The following is a 16735-nucleotide window of genomic DNA, read 5'->3' as shown; positions in this document are numbered from 1 at the left end:
TCAGATTTCAGCCCTTGTTGATTGTAAAATTGAGGGGGAGTGAGAGACTACAGGTCTCAGGCCAGATTTTACAGCAAGAAACTATCTTTGATTTATGGAAGTCATCAGAATTAGCTCACTCCCGAGAGCTAAGTCATCAGAGTTAGCTCACTCCCGAGAGCTAATCAAGTTGCTCAAGTTACTCTCAAGAGTTGAGTTATTACTTAACCGACTTCCGAGAGCAAATTTAGTTTCTCAACCGATTCCCGAGAGTGGATTAAGCCTGTCAACCACAACATATTAATAATAGCTGCGGTTCTATGTGAGTCACAACCTATGCGGAAAGACATCATGTGATCAGCGTGAGATTTAGTTGCAGAGAAGTTGAAATAGAAAAGCATCGAAGTGTTAAAGTGTTCCGCATAAGGTTTCTCATACTGACCATATGAGGTTTTACCCTGGTCAGCCCAAGCGGCTGAACACTAGATATAAAACCAAAGGTGAGGTCAGAAATAAATACATACATTTGCACTTTATTTAAAGTCTACTACATTGTACTCTAACAAATAAATATAGCTGACGGGACATTCCCAATGGCACTTCTGACTGAGTTCACTTATTTCAGACTTAACACTCTTTACTAAGCGTTACTCTGTTTTGACCATATGCCTATGGTCCTGCTGAAGAATTTCATGCTGATCTTCAAGGTCCTATGTACACCTGAAGATCGCTATGGAAATAAACATGCTCTTAATTTCATATGTGATGGCACTAATTATGGTTTACACTCTGTGCCCAAAAACAAGAAAAACATGGACGACAAAGTCAAAACATTGCTGGTTCAAATTCCTCCCCACTATAAACTTTATCAACTTACTGCTGATGGTGACAGTGTTTTTCAATCAGGAAATACAAGAGCTACGCTAGTATCCCGTGGATTGGCTTTACGTAGCACACTAGCATACACACCTCAAGTGGACCGTTCACACAGCACACTCAATCAACTCACTAGGACACTCTTAATTGACTGCTAACAACCTGTTTCACTATGGTCACACACAAAAAAGACTACTCTGATATAATCCGTAACGAAAACTTAGCTACTTCTGATCAACTCAACTCGTCTCCTGACAAATGGCATCAAAAACTGTTCTTCGCTTTTCTCGTGGCCGCTATGGTGGTGTGGTTATGTTTAAATTGGAAGACAAAGCCTTAGAGAAAGCAAACAAATATGGTCCGCAAGTTGGATATGGTGTTCTGCTAGGTCGTGCTCCACACCCACTGACACAAGGCTAGTTCAAATTTTGCTACCCACTGTCTCATCAACACACGCAATATCAAGTACATCTCGGTTGAAACATCTCAATGGAATGCTCCTGGGAAATGTGCTACTATATGCTCTAACCCTACTGGTTACACTATTCCTGAGGACTGGTACAATCTCTCTATCAACACTACCGCCCCAACCCTTGCTTCACCACAAACAGTCCTTTTTGTTGGAACTCATTCACGTCATGACAGTTACACAACACCAACCAGATCCTATCGACATGCAGTCACACAACCTCGTGCTGTTTTTACACTGAACTACGCAACTTACCTCTCACTCGGCAAATACCTGACCGTGACTCCCTTCTTGTTCAGATGGGAGGACTACAAATAATAAACAGAAGCCAGTGCCTACAAATGATCCCGTTAAACTCCAACGATGGATGAAGAGATTAGGCAGACTCACGAATCAGGAGTACGCGGGCAAACGGTTGGAAGTATGTGAGAATTACTTAGATCACAAGCATATAGTTAAACGTGGCCCGAAGCAAACAAAACTAACGGAAGATGCAATTACGATGACTGTAGACGAATGGAATAAACAACTAGCCAGACTGGAACAATAGAAAGTCCATGATGTAGAACAATATATCATCAACACTATGTTGATTGAATCAGATATGAAAGTTAAGGAAAATTCATTACCCAGACATAGTAGGCGAACAAACACCCTACACTACTAAGTGAAGCAAAACCTATCAATAGTGTTTCACAAGGCACTAGAACACGTATAGAGAAGGAACTTGACGCCGTACGCCGTAAAGAAGATGCGTGATTCCCTTACTGCAGCGCTATGTAAGGCCAGAGCACAGATACACGATCTGAAGAATACCACTAAGACCTTACGTTGTGACTTAGATTTTGCTACGGATACGATGGAGGAAGAGAATGAAATGAACGAAGTGGCCTCTGAAGTGCAAGAGAGTATCGAAAGTTGTTTACGAGCAACTGCATCAAGCTTCAAGGCGATGTACGCGAATTACATCAAAGTACAATACCTAGACTGTTTTACAAGAGGAAGAGAATGAGATGAACAAAGTGGCCGCTGAAGTGCAAGAGAGTATCGAAAGTTGTTTGCGAGCAACTGCTTCAAACTTCAAGGCGATGTACGCGAACTACATCAAAGTATAATACCTATACTGTTTTACAAATACATTACTGGTTCGCATAACCTAACTCGTTTATGGACAGGATTTCAAGGCTCCGAAGCGGACGTAAAATTGGTAGAATTAGTAATGGATGAACTTGGAAAGCATAATCCTGAACGTCAAAGTTTGTCCTTTGAGAACGCAGTGTCCATGTGGTTTGTAAAGGTCCGTGAAGTTTTGGGAGGAGAAGTGCTGCAATATTTTTTTTGGTTTAGGGTGTGCACAAACAGTATCCTACATATGCCATGATGTGAACGATATACTCGATGAGGTTTTTAAGCGACCCGCTTATGATCCTATGGCAAGATTCAATGAGAAGCTTGTTGATAATTAGCATGTGCCGTGTGTTCAAGAAATTGAATAGTACAGTAAAACTGCATTGGCCATAGATGTGACAGAATTTCTTCTAAATACACCTAGCAATCTAGACATATAAAGAGCTACATGATCAGCCCACAAACACCACAACACACTTAAGATTTTAGTTGGTATACCTGCCTTAGGGCACATATGCTTTGTATCAGTAGTGCATGGAGGAAGAATTAGCGATCGAGTACTATGTGAGTTATCCGAAGAAGCGTTATCGTACAGTCAGCCTAGAAGAGACCGACCTTTTAACAGAAATCTACGTGACACTGGCACGTTTGGCTTCGGAAGTCCAATACCACTCACTTTCTACGTTGGATAAGGCCAACCAGCCTTCAGAGTGAATTTCTGATCGGGATGGACACTTGAGGACGCTGACACATGTGCAAAAGGGGGCACGGAAATTATTCATCTCATTCATGCACAACTCTGCCAACTTCGTGAATTTTCATTGGCGAATTTTGATACAACTCGACTATTGCCAATGACACGGTCCAAACGGCATCGAGTACTGATTATCTTGAGCAACAGGTAGCGCCAACATCGCGACCGCAATGGGCTCCTCAACACCCAACGCAAGTAAAGACGACACCAACTGGCCAGTTACATAACAGTGTGACGGACGAAATGAAGCAACTCAGCGCTGTAAAACGCAAAATTGGCCGCACGAAGCCGATCCCTTTAGTGATAACGACAATGTGCACGTTGCTCGCAGAGAGCGTATGTTGAAACACGCTCCAAATCGAGCACAAAAAAAATCCGACACCTGATGAGATGCGCCGACCGACTTCGATGATTTGAGTCGTACTCAGGAATCGACAACTGTGGTAAAATCTCCTTGTAGATATCTTTTAGAACCAGCGGATTTGCACTTTGCAATGGACACTCCCCAGAATTTGTCGTCGTCGGCAAGGCGTTCCTTCTTCGAAGCGTTTCGCATAGTTATGAAATACACGGCAACAGCTTAATCAAGGTCAAGTAGCAATGTATTTATTTCGTGACAAGCCACAACGCTATTATCGTCTACACTCATCAGAAGAGATGAAAGAGAATTGTCAGGGCACGCAAATCTACCTGTTGATACGATTGCATATCGCAAACCTTTCCCTGTTCATCACGATCGTTGCTTAGAGGACCCACAAGATATGAAACGATGTAAGCTATCTGTACCCTCAGAGTCGTGCATCACTGAGTTTACAGCGACAGATATGAAGATGCAGGTCTTTCATCTTGCCCAACTTATGATGCAAGCAGAGGCTTAGGGGCGCATAGAAGATGCGTGCAGGTTGCAGGGTCTAATTCGTACGTCTAACGAGACTGTGACGGCATTCTCAGTGACGCTCGACAAAAGGACACCAAAAGAACGACCACCTAGTCCACAGGGCAGCTAGCATAAAGATAACCCACAGAATACAGCTGCATGCGTTTATTTTAGACTAACATAAGAGGGCGAAATCTCACAGGTTAGATCCGATTCATATACAGATGGGTTTACATAGGGCACTACAGAAGGAAGGGGCACCTATGGCGGTATTAGACTTTATTGTGGAGAACGAGCAAAAATTGCAGTCGATTTTGTTTCAGGAGGTCACTGCTTTTATCGTCCATATACCCAAACAGGACTTGGAGAATAATGCATACAGAAATAAGTTGGCATGCACGAAGTTTAAGCCGTCAGTACCACTTGAGACACAGATTCGTGATTTTGAACGCAAATTTGAACTTAAGGAGATGCGACAGAATGAGAATTCGTTGCTGGCTTATCGCAATAATGTGCTTAACCTGATACGACAACATGTGGGAGGTGCGTACTACCGAGATACTCTTTTAGGGTTTAGTATGCAGCCAAATTGGCGAGACTACTCGTCTGAACAGATGCGCGACGTATTCCGGGTGGATATTGACAAGGCAGAAGAATATCGTCGGGGAAATGGGTCGCGACCGCAACAGGTTCCGGGAGGTTTGCGTTTACGATCACACTGGCGTACGGATGCGAACACACGAGCTCCCACACGCGCCACCAACATCGAATCCGCGAGTTCGTTGTCGACCGTGTGAGCAGAACCTTCCTCCGGACATGCGAACCGCTGTCCTAAACATCAGCGAGCATTTGTATCATCCAACATTGGACCCCCGTACAGAATCTGGCGGGGCTACTACACAACGTATGTCTGGTATAAGCACATGTATGAGGGCGTCACAAGCATCAGGCCACAATTGCCGCGCTCGCGTTAGCTTAGTAGACGGTGATCAAGTACCTGGCCAACTGAGAGACTACAGAAGTAGACGTATTTCTATATATGTTGATAGCGTTTTACGTCGTCAGCCCGAGAGGAATTTGGGACTTGTTCTCAAATTAATATACGTATAGGTGGGTCAGCCCGAGAGAACGTAAGAGCAATTTGATACCTCTTCTCAGATTATTCTATTTATAGGACACGGGCAACCGGCTAGCCGAGAGCCGAGGTCCGAGACTGAGTGTAGTAACAGAGAATATGATATATTTATTTCTAGAAAATATATCCGAGTGCTAAAGTGTTCTGCATAAGGTTTCTCATACTGATCATATGAGTTTTTACCCTGACCAACCCAAGCGGTTGAGCACTAGTACAAACACCATCAGTACATAACTGAGGGTAAGATCATATATAAATTCATTCGAACGCACCATACTTTAGATACGCTTGCACTTTACTTCTAGTCGCACGCTAACATCAACCACCAGCCGAGATGGGGAGACTGAAGTGATGCATATTCATGACTTGGTCGACGAGTCGTATGTGCAGAGTGACGATGAGTTGATATAAGACGAGCAGGCATCAGAAGGTTGGGACGCAAGAACAGATTCGGAGTAAAATACTCGGGTGTCTGACGTGAACATGTGCAAGTCATTTGGTCGTACGGCAACAAGAATATTTGCAGCAAACGATAAATTATTTTCTGCCGACAACCGTGTAAGTGAACGGCCATGGCATGCGCACCCTTATTGCCACGGAGGCAAACCGTTCATTCATCACTCAGGCATCCGCGGATAAGGCTAAACTATCCGTTACGCCACCAGCTAACAATAGCTATATTTATGTGGCGGACAAAGCCTTCCGGACTCCACGCTTGGGGAAAACGCACTCAACAAAGGTCCAATACGGGACAACCACTACAGGGGGTTGTACGTTTGAACTTATGAACTTACTAGATAACATTGATACAATACTGGGTATGCCAGAGCAAATGACGAGCCTACTTCGGTGACAGCAATCGATATTAGAGAAATATGAACGGCGTTTGCGTCGACTGCGACGAGGGAACATACCTTCATCACCGGACAACATCGAGTTCCGCATTAGAGAAGCCGACGATGCCCGTCATGGGTTTGGGTACACATCATCGGATCAGGATGAAGGCGATACACAACAGGAAACGATATCTCGTCAAAACTTTGCAAAGGAACAACGTAGAGCTACACGGAACCCTCACGGGAGGGAGGCACTGGATAATCGACGTGACAACATGGACACGTCCTTGCAAGCACAACGTCAGAGCCAACAATTTGTACGAGAAGCTATGAATGATAGTCTACCGTCACGCAGGCTGCTTGAATGCACACCGTCGAGTCAAGCCACGTCATCGGAGAAGCGTCGACGCTTGGCTCAGCAGGCCAAACCTCCTACACCAGACAGCATAGCGACGGACCGCCAAGCCTTGCACGCACGTATGCTCAAATTGTCGATGGAATTATGTAGTGCAGTGGAAGCCAACAACTTGCCACGAGCGGAGGCACTAAGAGGTGTACTCGAGACATTAAGAGCAACCCATGACTCACGACCGGCGAACAAACAGGAACCACGGGAACCACGTAGTTGGCCGGAATGGCCCTCGAACCGGTATAACCTCAGCAACATTATGGAGCGCGACACTAAAGGGGTATTGCGAGAAGCCCTTAAGAATGCGCAGATTTCGGGTCTCGACGAAGCATGGAGTCATCGTTGGTTTTATAAGGTGTTAAGTCACTTTAAAGCCGGACAATCTACACTTGATTATTTAAAATCTAATCACCAACGTTTAGTTGCATGGACACCAGAACTCCAAATAACACAAATCTGTTCACACGAGACTCAGGCTACGGTGGACCCCACATTTCGAAAATTAGCAACGGGACACCAGAAACTTAGTAATGTTCCAGTGATGGAACAGATGACATACCTTATGGAGAATCATCGTCGGGCACACGAGCGTTGCCAGACCGATGTAGATTTTAAGCAAAATTTGCTCAACCACTGCATAGTTCAATTGTTGGAGGACATCTTAGGATCCCGGACATTTGGGCGCACGTTACAGTTACATCCAAAGTGGCAACTCATGGAGACTCATGAATTACTACAGCTGCTCAGTCCGGATATCCAGGAGGCCCAGATTCGTTTGACTCCACGTTTAGTCAATCGTCGAGGTCACAATGGGGACTCAACCCGGGGGGAGACGACGAATAGTAGACCTAGCCCGCACATAGTCCAGCGTCAGCAGCAACAATGGCAACAACGCCCGACTCCAACAACTAACCTAACGACGTGCAACGGTTGCCGCGCACAAGCACCTCCAGGGTTGCGACATATACCGCGCTGCCATCACTACCGAGCGGCCCAACATGGGGGGCAGGACGTGAAGACACGGGCGTCAGATACTGGTCAGCAGCAGAGAGAGGTGACTAAGGGACAGCGATCTACGCCACCACAGGGGTCCGTGCACCCACCACCACAATACCCAAGCCGACAGTCGACCTCAAATACGACGGCACCGCAGGTTAATGTGCTCACACAGGAGGAGGGTCCGGGATACGATAGCCAGTCGGCCACAGAGTTACATATACACTCCATCGTAACCAATGACTTCGAGCAGGCCGTGGATACACAACCGGACACAACGCAGCCCCAATGGACCCCGATAACAGAGCAACATTGAGACCTCAGGGTGTCCGATGATGATGTAGCATTTACGTTCACGCATCCATTGAAGACAGTGATAGCAATAAAAGACCTACTGCTGACCTCCGACAACCGTGTCTATATACAATTGCAGGGGAATGGTCGTACATTCCGAGCGTTGATAGATACAGGTGCGAACCGTAGTTGCATTGCACGAGCATCCGCAGACCTCTTAGGACGACCAATTACACCAGCACCCAGTGAATCATTTATATATTTGGCGGATAAAGCGGCACGCACTCCTCGCCTGGGGACAACAGAAGTGCTACCGATACGTTATGGCTCAGAGATCATCAATGGATCGTTCGAGTTGATGAATCTCCCTGACAGCATCGACATTATACTCGGGCTGGACATGATGACGGACCTTGGGTTATGTATTGGCGGAATTCAGTCACCACTCCCACCTATCGACCCAACGGAACTAGATAAACTCCTTACACCCATGGCTCGGTGCCAAGCCCCCAATGCCATCGAACCCGACGGCGTACGGACAAGGCTGGCCGCAGTGTTGGAAGCGAACGCCGACATTACAGACAATGCACGTTGCGGCTTAGAGGGGAGTGAAGTGACAATACCGGTAACACGCGAGCAGGCTAGGAGCATGAGACGATCGATATGCAACTTTGTATCCGAGCGATGGTTACCGTATGTCGATGAACAAGTACAGAAGTGGTTGAAGGACCTAGTGATTACGAAGCGGACCACTCCCACGACTGTTAATCTTCCCTTACTCGCAGTTCCAACGTTTGATAGTGAGGGTAATGTGTGAAGTAGGTACGGGGATGTCTGGACATGCGAGCAGTCAACGCATTGATTCCAGGAGACCAGTTCTTGATACCGAAGGTGAATGAGATCATTTCACGACTGAAGAGCAGGAGGTACTGTACCACACTCGATATATCAGCAGCATATCATAGACTTCCGATACACCCGGATTCTAGATACCTATTTAGTTTCACCCACGATCGATACCAGTAATCGTTTACATCGGCACCTTTCGGGTTGCACGTATTGACGCAACAATCCTGCTAGAGTGTAAGATGGTAGTCTTTGAATAAAGTATAATTGTATATCTTTATTTACAACCTCACCTTTGGTTTTATACTCAAGGTGTTTGTGCTAGTGTTCAACCGCTTGTGTTGGCCAGGGTGAAAACTCATATGGTCAGTATGAGAAACCTTTTGCAGAACACTTTAACACTTAGATATTGTTCTATAGCATAATCTCTGCTACTCGCTCTTACGCCGATCAATTAATGTTGCTTGGCTTTCAGAGCAATTCTCTCCTAGGTATCGGCTTTCGGAGCAATGCTCTCATAGGAGCAAATGTATTATTAACATGATGTGGTTAATAATTTGATCCGCTTTTCGGAGTGACACAACTCTTGTGATTTCATTCAAGAAAAGAGTTTTCTTGCTATTGAAACTTGCTTGAGATCTGTAGTCTCTCACTCTCCCTCGATTCTACAATTCTGAAGGGTCTGTTGTACTCAGTGCACTGTGAAGTTTGAAGTCGCAGAGCTGGATTGTTGAATTGTTAACTTTGTAGAATTTTCGGTAGGTTTTTTATATAAAAAAGTTGTCAACGCTGAGATTCTGAGACCTGTTGAATTTCAGAAAAGATGTTGCAAAGTACCACTGTAGTGTGTAGATACTAGGCATATCCGTGTACTTTTGACACATGACAGGCTTCACGACTTGCGTGGATTTTCTTCTGTTTAGAAACAGGTATCACGGGGTCGCAGGAAAAATAAAATTTAAAAATGGGCGGTTTTGGCAACAGGGGCCAGACAGTGTGAGAACTGTTTCGATGGTATGAATCCTTGGAGTAAGGTCCCTTCTGCGCCGTGGTTGTAATGAGACAAGGTTTTGTCTTCATGGAATGTGTTGATGATAAGCTGCATACTGTCAACACAAATCGGGCTAAAAAAATATTTGTTTTGGTCGAATCCACCAACAGAAATCGTTGTTGGATATAATTTTACCCAATTTAGGTTATAAAAAATAGAAGAAGAATAAAAAGATAAAAAAATAAACGAAAAAGAGTTCGGATCACAAATTTGACACACTGCTATGGAATAGTAGGATATACGTGCATAAAAACGTCCAATAATTCAGTGTTATTTGGACTATTCACTTTAAACTTGACTTTGGAATGCGGTATGGCGTAGAGTGCCTGCAACGTAAATATTCGAACTAGGACACTGTTGTTTTTGTCATATTCAGTGTTGCGTTACTGGCATCCGATTTTCACACGCAATACATAAACATAAATTGGCATATATATCAATTGCGCAGAGAATTGATATTCAGTTTGATTGAAGTTAGTTCGCGCACAAACAACCAATTTTCATTGTAGCAGTATGAGTTGCAAGTATTTTACATTCTGAAGAAACAATAAAATACTTACCTTATATTACTTACCTTTATTAAAATTAAGTTGATATTGGCATTCTAGTCATCAGTTTATCTCGGATATTTGTGACCTTTTCTCGGCAAAGAGGCTTAGTGAAGAAATCGCTAAGGAGTTGTTCTGAAGGTATGTACTTAAGATCAATGATGTTGTTCGCTGTGAGTTCTCTGATATGGTGATAACGGAGGTCGACGTGTTTGGTACGGCGAGACTTAGTGATGCCGTTTCCCATCAGTATTGATGACTTGTTGTCTTGTTCTATGGTAGTTGGGTTAGCGATTGGTATTCCAAATTCAATGAAGAGGTTCCTGGCCCATTGCGCGTCTTTTGCTGTGTCAGACTGTGCTACATATTCCGCTTCTGCAGTAGAGGTTGTTACTAATCTTTGTAAATTGGTTCCCCACATGAACGGTGCTCCTGCTATCAGTCCTACTCGTCCTGTGGTGGAGCGTCTATTTGTTTCGTCCGTAGCAAAACTACTGTCAGCATTCAGGTATGGTACACATGGATGTTGTTTTGTATATTGAAGTCCCAGGTCCTGAGTACCGGCAAGGTATTTAAGGCAGCGTTTGGCTCCTCTAAAGTGATGATATTGCGGAGCGATCAGGTAGCGACTCAAAATTGAAACGGCAAAGCATATATCCACTCGTGTCTGATCCACTAGGTATCGTAATTGACCCACAAGTTTGTTGTATTGTTTGATTGTTGGAACGTCTGTACTTGCTGCTTTATCAGGTAGATACGACTGTTTCTCCGTCACTTCGTAGTCTGATTCCAGTATAGGCACCCATGACGGTTTGCAGTCAACTAAATCCTATTTCTGTAAGACCTCCTTCAAGTATTGTCGTTGATGCAGGCGAACACATCCTGGATGTATTTCAAGTTCGCATTTGAGAAACCATAGAGGTAAGCCCATATCCACAGTTTTTCATTCCTTGTTCATTGCGTCGGCTAACTTCTGTCCATCGGCTTTATTTTGACATGCAGCAATTTTGTCATCTACATGTACGATGATGAAACATGGTCCTGTGTCTGTTTGCCTTATAAAAAGTGCTCCATCCGATTGAGACTGTTTGTACCCTTGCTTTATGGCGAATCTACGTACAGCTTCAAACCAGAAGTATCCACTTGGTGGTAGGCCATATACACACCGATCCACTCAAGACACAACTACGCTGTCTCCTTGTTTATGTCGTTCATACAGTTGCTGCTGTGCTGGGTCGAGAAGATGCTCAATTAAATTGTAGCCTTGTGGTACACGTATATAACTTGGTGTATCTAATTTCTGCGTGAGGTATGCTGATGGCGTGTCATACTGTCGAATATCCATTTCGTAGTGCGCCATGAGGGCTAGACAAATTCTGAGTGTTTTCTTTGATACAACAGGAGCATAGCTTTCAGTAAAATCGACTCCCTGTATTGCGTTGAATGCTGCCACATTTAACCTGGATTTAGGTCGAGTTACATGGCCTGATTCGTCTGTTTTCGCTTTGAAAACCCATCGAGGTGGAAATATAGATTTTTCGCGTGGTTTGTTGTCCGCTAGAGTGAATGCCTTGCGCTGGATGACCAAGCTTTCGATTTCTGAGCGAGCTGATTCCTCCCACTCAGTTGCGTTTGGCATGTCATTTATCCCTCTGTAGGTTTTCGGTTCCAATGTAGAAGTTGCCGAATTGGCGCTATGCACGGTGCTTGGGTGTCTTGTTTTGCGGCGATTGTTGTGGTACCAATTGACATTGTCATCATCAATAGCCAGTTCACGTAATTCCCGCGAAACCTGTCGACCCTCGGCAGTTCGTCTTGCTATAGTGTTCGTGAGATCCTGTTGGGTTCTGGTGCTTGCTGCAAAGGCTTCTATCCCACTAGTATGTGCCTCATTCTCCGTACTTTGTTGCGTATGTAGTGCAGTTAATCTTGCTTGCTCGTGGTGGCTCTGATTCGCAGTGTTGGAGGGATATAGTTGATTTTGTGTTCCTTTGATTACTAGTGTTGCACTTCCGTTGGCGGGGGGGGGTACCTTCCTCAATCTGTGAGTGAATATTGCTGTTCGTAGTGTCTGGTGCTGTAATAGCATTCGTACATTTAGTGCCTTCCCAGATGAAATATTCATCTTCAAATATGAACGCATCACGGCTTTGCAGTATACGCTTAGTTATTGGTGAGTATATGCGATAAGAGTCTGGTGTTGTATCCAGGGGCTGTGCAATTAGGATTCCATCCAATGCCCTGTCGTCAAGTTTACCGGGATCACGATTCTTGAATGCGATGTGACATCCAAATGTTCTGAACATATCTATCGGAAAAGCATAGCCAGTGAATTTCTTGTACGGTGATTTGTTCTTCTCGTCGGTTGGTACAGCATTATATATATTGGTCGTTAGAATGATAGATTCAGCCCACATAATTGTTGGCAGTCGAGCGTACTTCAGTTGTGCCAGCATCCTAGGTATCAGTGTTCCGTTTAGACGTTCTATTTTTCCATGGTATTGCGGTGTGGCTGTTGGTGCGTATCTGGAGCAGTATCCTAAATGTGCGAGCATGCGTCTAGTGACATTAGCTGTAAACTGGGAGCCTCGATCCATTTGTATACACTGAACTCGACATCGTGATAGTATGTACCATTCATCGAAAGTGTGTAACATAGCGTCAAGGATTGTTGTTGCTTTCACATCGCCCACAGGATATACCTTAGCTATATTGGAATAGTCATTTATGATCGAAACAGCATGTGTGTTGGAGCCGATTGATGCTGTAAACGGGCCGATGATGTCAATGTAGATTAGCTCAAGAGCCTCAGCTGCAGGTTCATGTTGTCTTTCCTTGTTAGTATTCTTGTACTTCTTCTTTGATATGGTGCATGCTTTACATCGATCTTCGGGCTGTCTGATGTATGGCAGATGTTTTGGAATGTAGCTAGTATGCGCTAGTCTGTTGTGCCATGTAATTTTGTTGGCCATCTCCAGTGTTGGTTTGGCTGTAGCCCCAGTTATATCGTCGATGTGCACAAAATATATTCTGTGTTTTTCATGCTCTGTTATTGTTTTGAAGTTAGGCAACAATATATACAACATACTGTTGGTAAACTCAAATGAATAGAGTCGAGCCGAGAGCAGGCTGACACTTAGTAGGGCTGTTTTGAAGGTAGTGACTATGAGTACATCTCCCAAATCTCCCAGTTGTGCCACATACTTAGGATAAATGATGGTTCCATTTGGCACTTCAAGTGCGTCCCGGTCATTGACGCACATCTTGTGGATGAGGTAATGCTGATCATACTTGTATGGGAGTACATGAATGGTAGCGCAACTGTCACAAGCTAGTCAGTATCCACGTTCAGGATTCCTATTTGGTCGATCGTTCACATCCTTATTGTCAACTGTAGAGTCTATAGCCGAAAACGCAATTCGTCTGTCAGAACGAGGAAAGTCATTGAATTGCGCTGACTTTGCTTTGTCTTTTCTGCCGTCCCTTGTATGGCGTCGATTGTCTTGAGATCGATAGGTGCTATCTCGGTCTTGAGAGCGCTGGATGTCATGTGCCACCATTAACCTGAGTACCATTAGCCCTAAACCCTAAACCCTAAACCCTAAACCCTAAACCCTAAAACCCTAAAATCGGTATTGACGTTGACTTTGAGAAGCAGGCTAAACTCCTCGACTGGCCAACACCTCAGCGATACATGGACATTGCCTCCGCGTTGGGGTTAGCTAACTTCTTGCACGAACATCTACCCAATTTCGCACACGTGGTAGCCCCTCTACGGGAGTTTTGCAAGCTGAAGACGAATGAACTGATCGGAGATAGGTGGGAACAACGCCATGCGGACGCGTGGACAGCGATGAAAGACGCGATAGTCAACGCGGTCGCACTACACTTTCTAAACGTACTTCTAAACGCATACTTCCCGGTGGATGACGTCCCCCTCAACCTCGAGACAGACGCGAGTGACTACGGATTGGGGCGCGCGCTGTTCCAGTGGGTGGAGGGCAAGAAAAACTACCTAATGTTTTTCAGCAAGACACTAAATCAGGTTCAACAGAACTATGCGACACCAATGAAGGAACTACTAGCGTTAGTCTACGGGTTGACACACTTCCGCGACTACCTTGACGGCCAGCGCTTTGCGGTGTTTACGGATCACAAAGCGTAAGTATATATGAATACTCAACTGAAGCTTAATCCTATGCTACAGAGGTGGCACCACATTATAGCGCCTTGTAACTTCACCATTTCACATATACCTGGGAGAAGAATGCTGAGTCGTATACATGATGGGACCGCGGAAACAGACGTGCCAGAGATACTATATGCAGACTGCTGGCAAATATTTCCCAGCTACTTCGAACAAGCACAGCGTATCTTTGGACACAACAACATAGACGTGTTCGCAGCACCCCATAACACACAGCTTCCTAGGTTTTGGACAAAGAACGAGCGCGACGGTGCAATTGATCATAACTGGGCGTTTGGAGGTTGATACATCGCATGCTTCGGAAGATCAAAGCGGATGGGGCTACAGCGACGATGTGCTTACCTTGGACACCTCGCGCACCATGGTTTGACCTTTTCAAATCATTATTGCAAACCGAGCTGGTGTTAGTACCCCGGACCCCGCATACATTTCTAAAGAATCCGAAGTATGCCTGTGGGAAGACGCCGTGGGGACACACGGTCGTTGCACGAGTGGGGCCGCCGTCAGGTTCCAGCTCGCCGAGAGCTTTACACAAAGATTAGGCTATGCCGAACCTCGACACACACCAAACCATCAGTGTTTGGATACGGCACGAGAGATTTCCGTGACGTTAACTAGTGAGGGGGCACAACCGGCCTTTGCGAATGCCACACCAATGGAACAACAACGGCGTACACAACTCACACAGGCACAGCATGAGCAAGGCCACCACGGCGCTACCGATACTGTCCAACAGTTACAACGGAACGGCCACGTTTGGCCGGGGGCATTAAAACTGGCTACATAAATTAGACGGCAATGTGGACAGTGTTTGAGCCAGGATACCCTACGTAAAGGCTTCCATCCGATGATAAGCATCGATGCGAAGTACCCGTGGGATCACATTCAGGTGGACTATATTCCAATGCCGGTAATGTCCACAAGACAGAATAAATTTGTCCTCCATGTATTAGACGTGGCTTTCGGCTATTCGATCTTACGTGCTACACCAGATAAGACTTAGGAAATCACCGCGCAGATGTTGTTGTCGATCTTTGGCGAACATGGCTTCCTTCGTAAGCTACAGACAGATATGGGTAATGAGTTTACGAACAACATGGTCGCCCTCATTGGGGTGTACTTCACAAAGTATCACCACCTTACAGACCACAGGTGTTGGGAGCAACGGAACGTCGGCACAAGGAGATAACGTGTTCGAAACGCATCGTCTGTGAGGCATTACCCCAAGCATGGGACGAACGTCTCCCTTTTACAATGCTGTACCAGAACTTGCGCATCTCCCGACGACACAAAAGCGCGCCAGTTTAGTGTTTATTTCGAACGTCGACACGTGCCGTTTGCGGATTTCACCGATGACGTCCCAGAGCAACAACCGGTTACTGATGACACGTGGGCACAACGGTTGGACCAGCTCCGGGATACAATTTTGCCTACACTGCATAAGATCACCACGACATATACGGATAAATTGACGAAGACGTTTGATCGGTTACACGCCCATGACTTAGTCCACTTTGATGAAGGCGACGTCGTGATGGTGAAATCGGAGGGGCGAACTTCCAAAGCCATGCGCCCACTGTTTGGCCCATATGTAGTTAAAGGCCGCAACGGTCAAGGTTATGACCTTGCACATAGAGATGGGTCCACTCCCAGGAGTTTAAGGGGAAGCCGGTACGGGTTGAGTTACTACGGTTGGTCCACCGCAGTACAGACCCACCGTTGAACGATGATCTTTGGCAAGAAGGCGGTTCAGCGTTCCGTCACATCATCAAACATAGGACAAATGATGTTACCGGTAAACTCGAATATCTGGTGCGTTGGCATGAGGGGGTGCCGACGTGGCAAACGGCCGAGGCCTTTGACGACGCTAATGACATTGTGGCATATCACAAAGATACACGAACGCGAGCTCGGAAACGCCGGAGAGACCAAAGATAATTTTGTTATTAGATGTAATTTTATGTTACGTGTACTTGCCGTTTAGTCGCCAGCTCGAGTGGTGAACAAATAGCCGAGCCCTCTAGCTCTCTGAGGTTAAATGCCAGCACAATGCTCTAGCTCTCTGAGGATAAATGCCAGCCCTCTAGCTCTCTGAGGTTAGATGCCAGCACAATGCTCTAGTTCTCTGAGAATAAATGCCAGCACAATGCTGTCTCTAGCTCTCTGAGGATAAATGCCAGCACATAACCGCTTTCAAAGCATTCCTTCAATCTTTAAGCTCGCACACTTGTGGTGTTGCAGCTTGGGGGGTTGTAGTCAGGAAGTCCCTGATAGGGTTTATTTAGGATCAGGGGTTATTTGATTAGTTTGGGTTTTATTAGTAGATTGCT

At 45.4% G+C, this 16735-nt stretch overlaps 1 protein-coding gene across 1 annotated transcript; it reads left to right on the top strand.

Annotated features, from left to right (window-relative positions):
• Nucleotides 1-3956: 3956 nt before the first annotated feature.
• On the top strand, nucleotides 3957-5045 carry SARC_04629 (hypothetical protein). The gene has a single exon (XM_014301537.1). The coding sequence runs from the start codon at nucleotides 4308-4310 to the stop codon at nucleotides 4878-4880; it is 573 nt and encodes a 190-aa protein (XP_014157012.1). The 5' UTR covers nucleotides 3957-4307; the 3' UTR covers nucleotides 4881-5045.
• The last annotated feature ends 11690 nt before the right edge of the window (nucleotides 5046-16735 follow it).

The sequence above is a fragment of the Sphaeroforma arctica genome (assembly GCF_001186125.1).
Source record: "Sphaeroforma arctica JP610 unplaced genomic scaffold supercont1.267, whole genome shotgun sequence".
Classification (NCBI taxonomy): Eukaryota; class Ichthyosporea; order Ichthyophonida; genus Sphaeroforma; species Sphaeroforma arctica.
The sequence above is the reverse complement of the archived record's forward strand: the minus strand, read 5'-3'. Positions and strand labels throughout refer to the sequence as shown.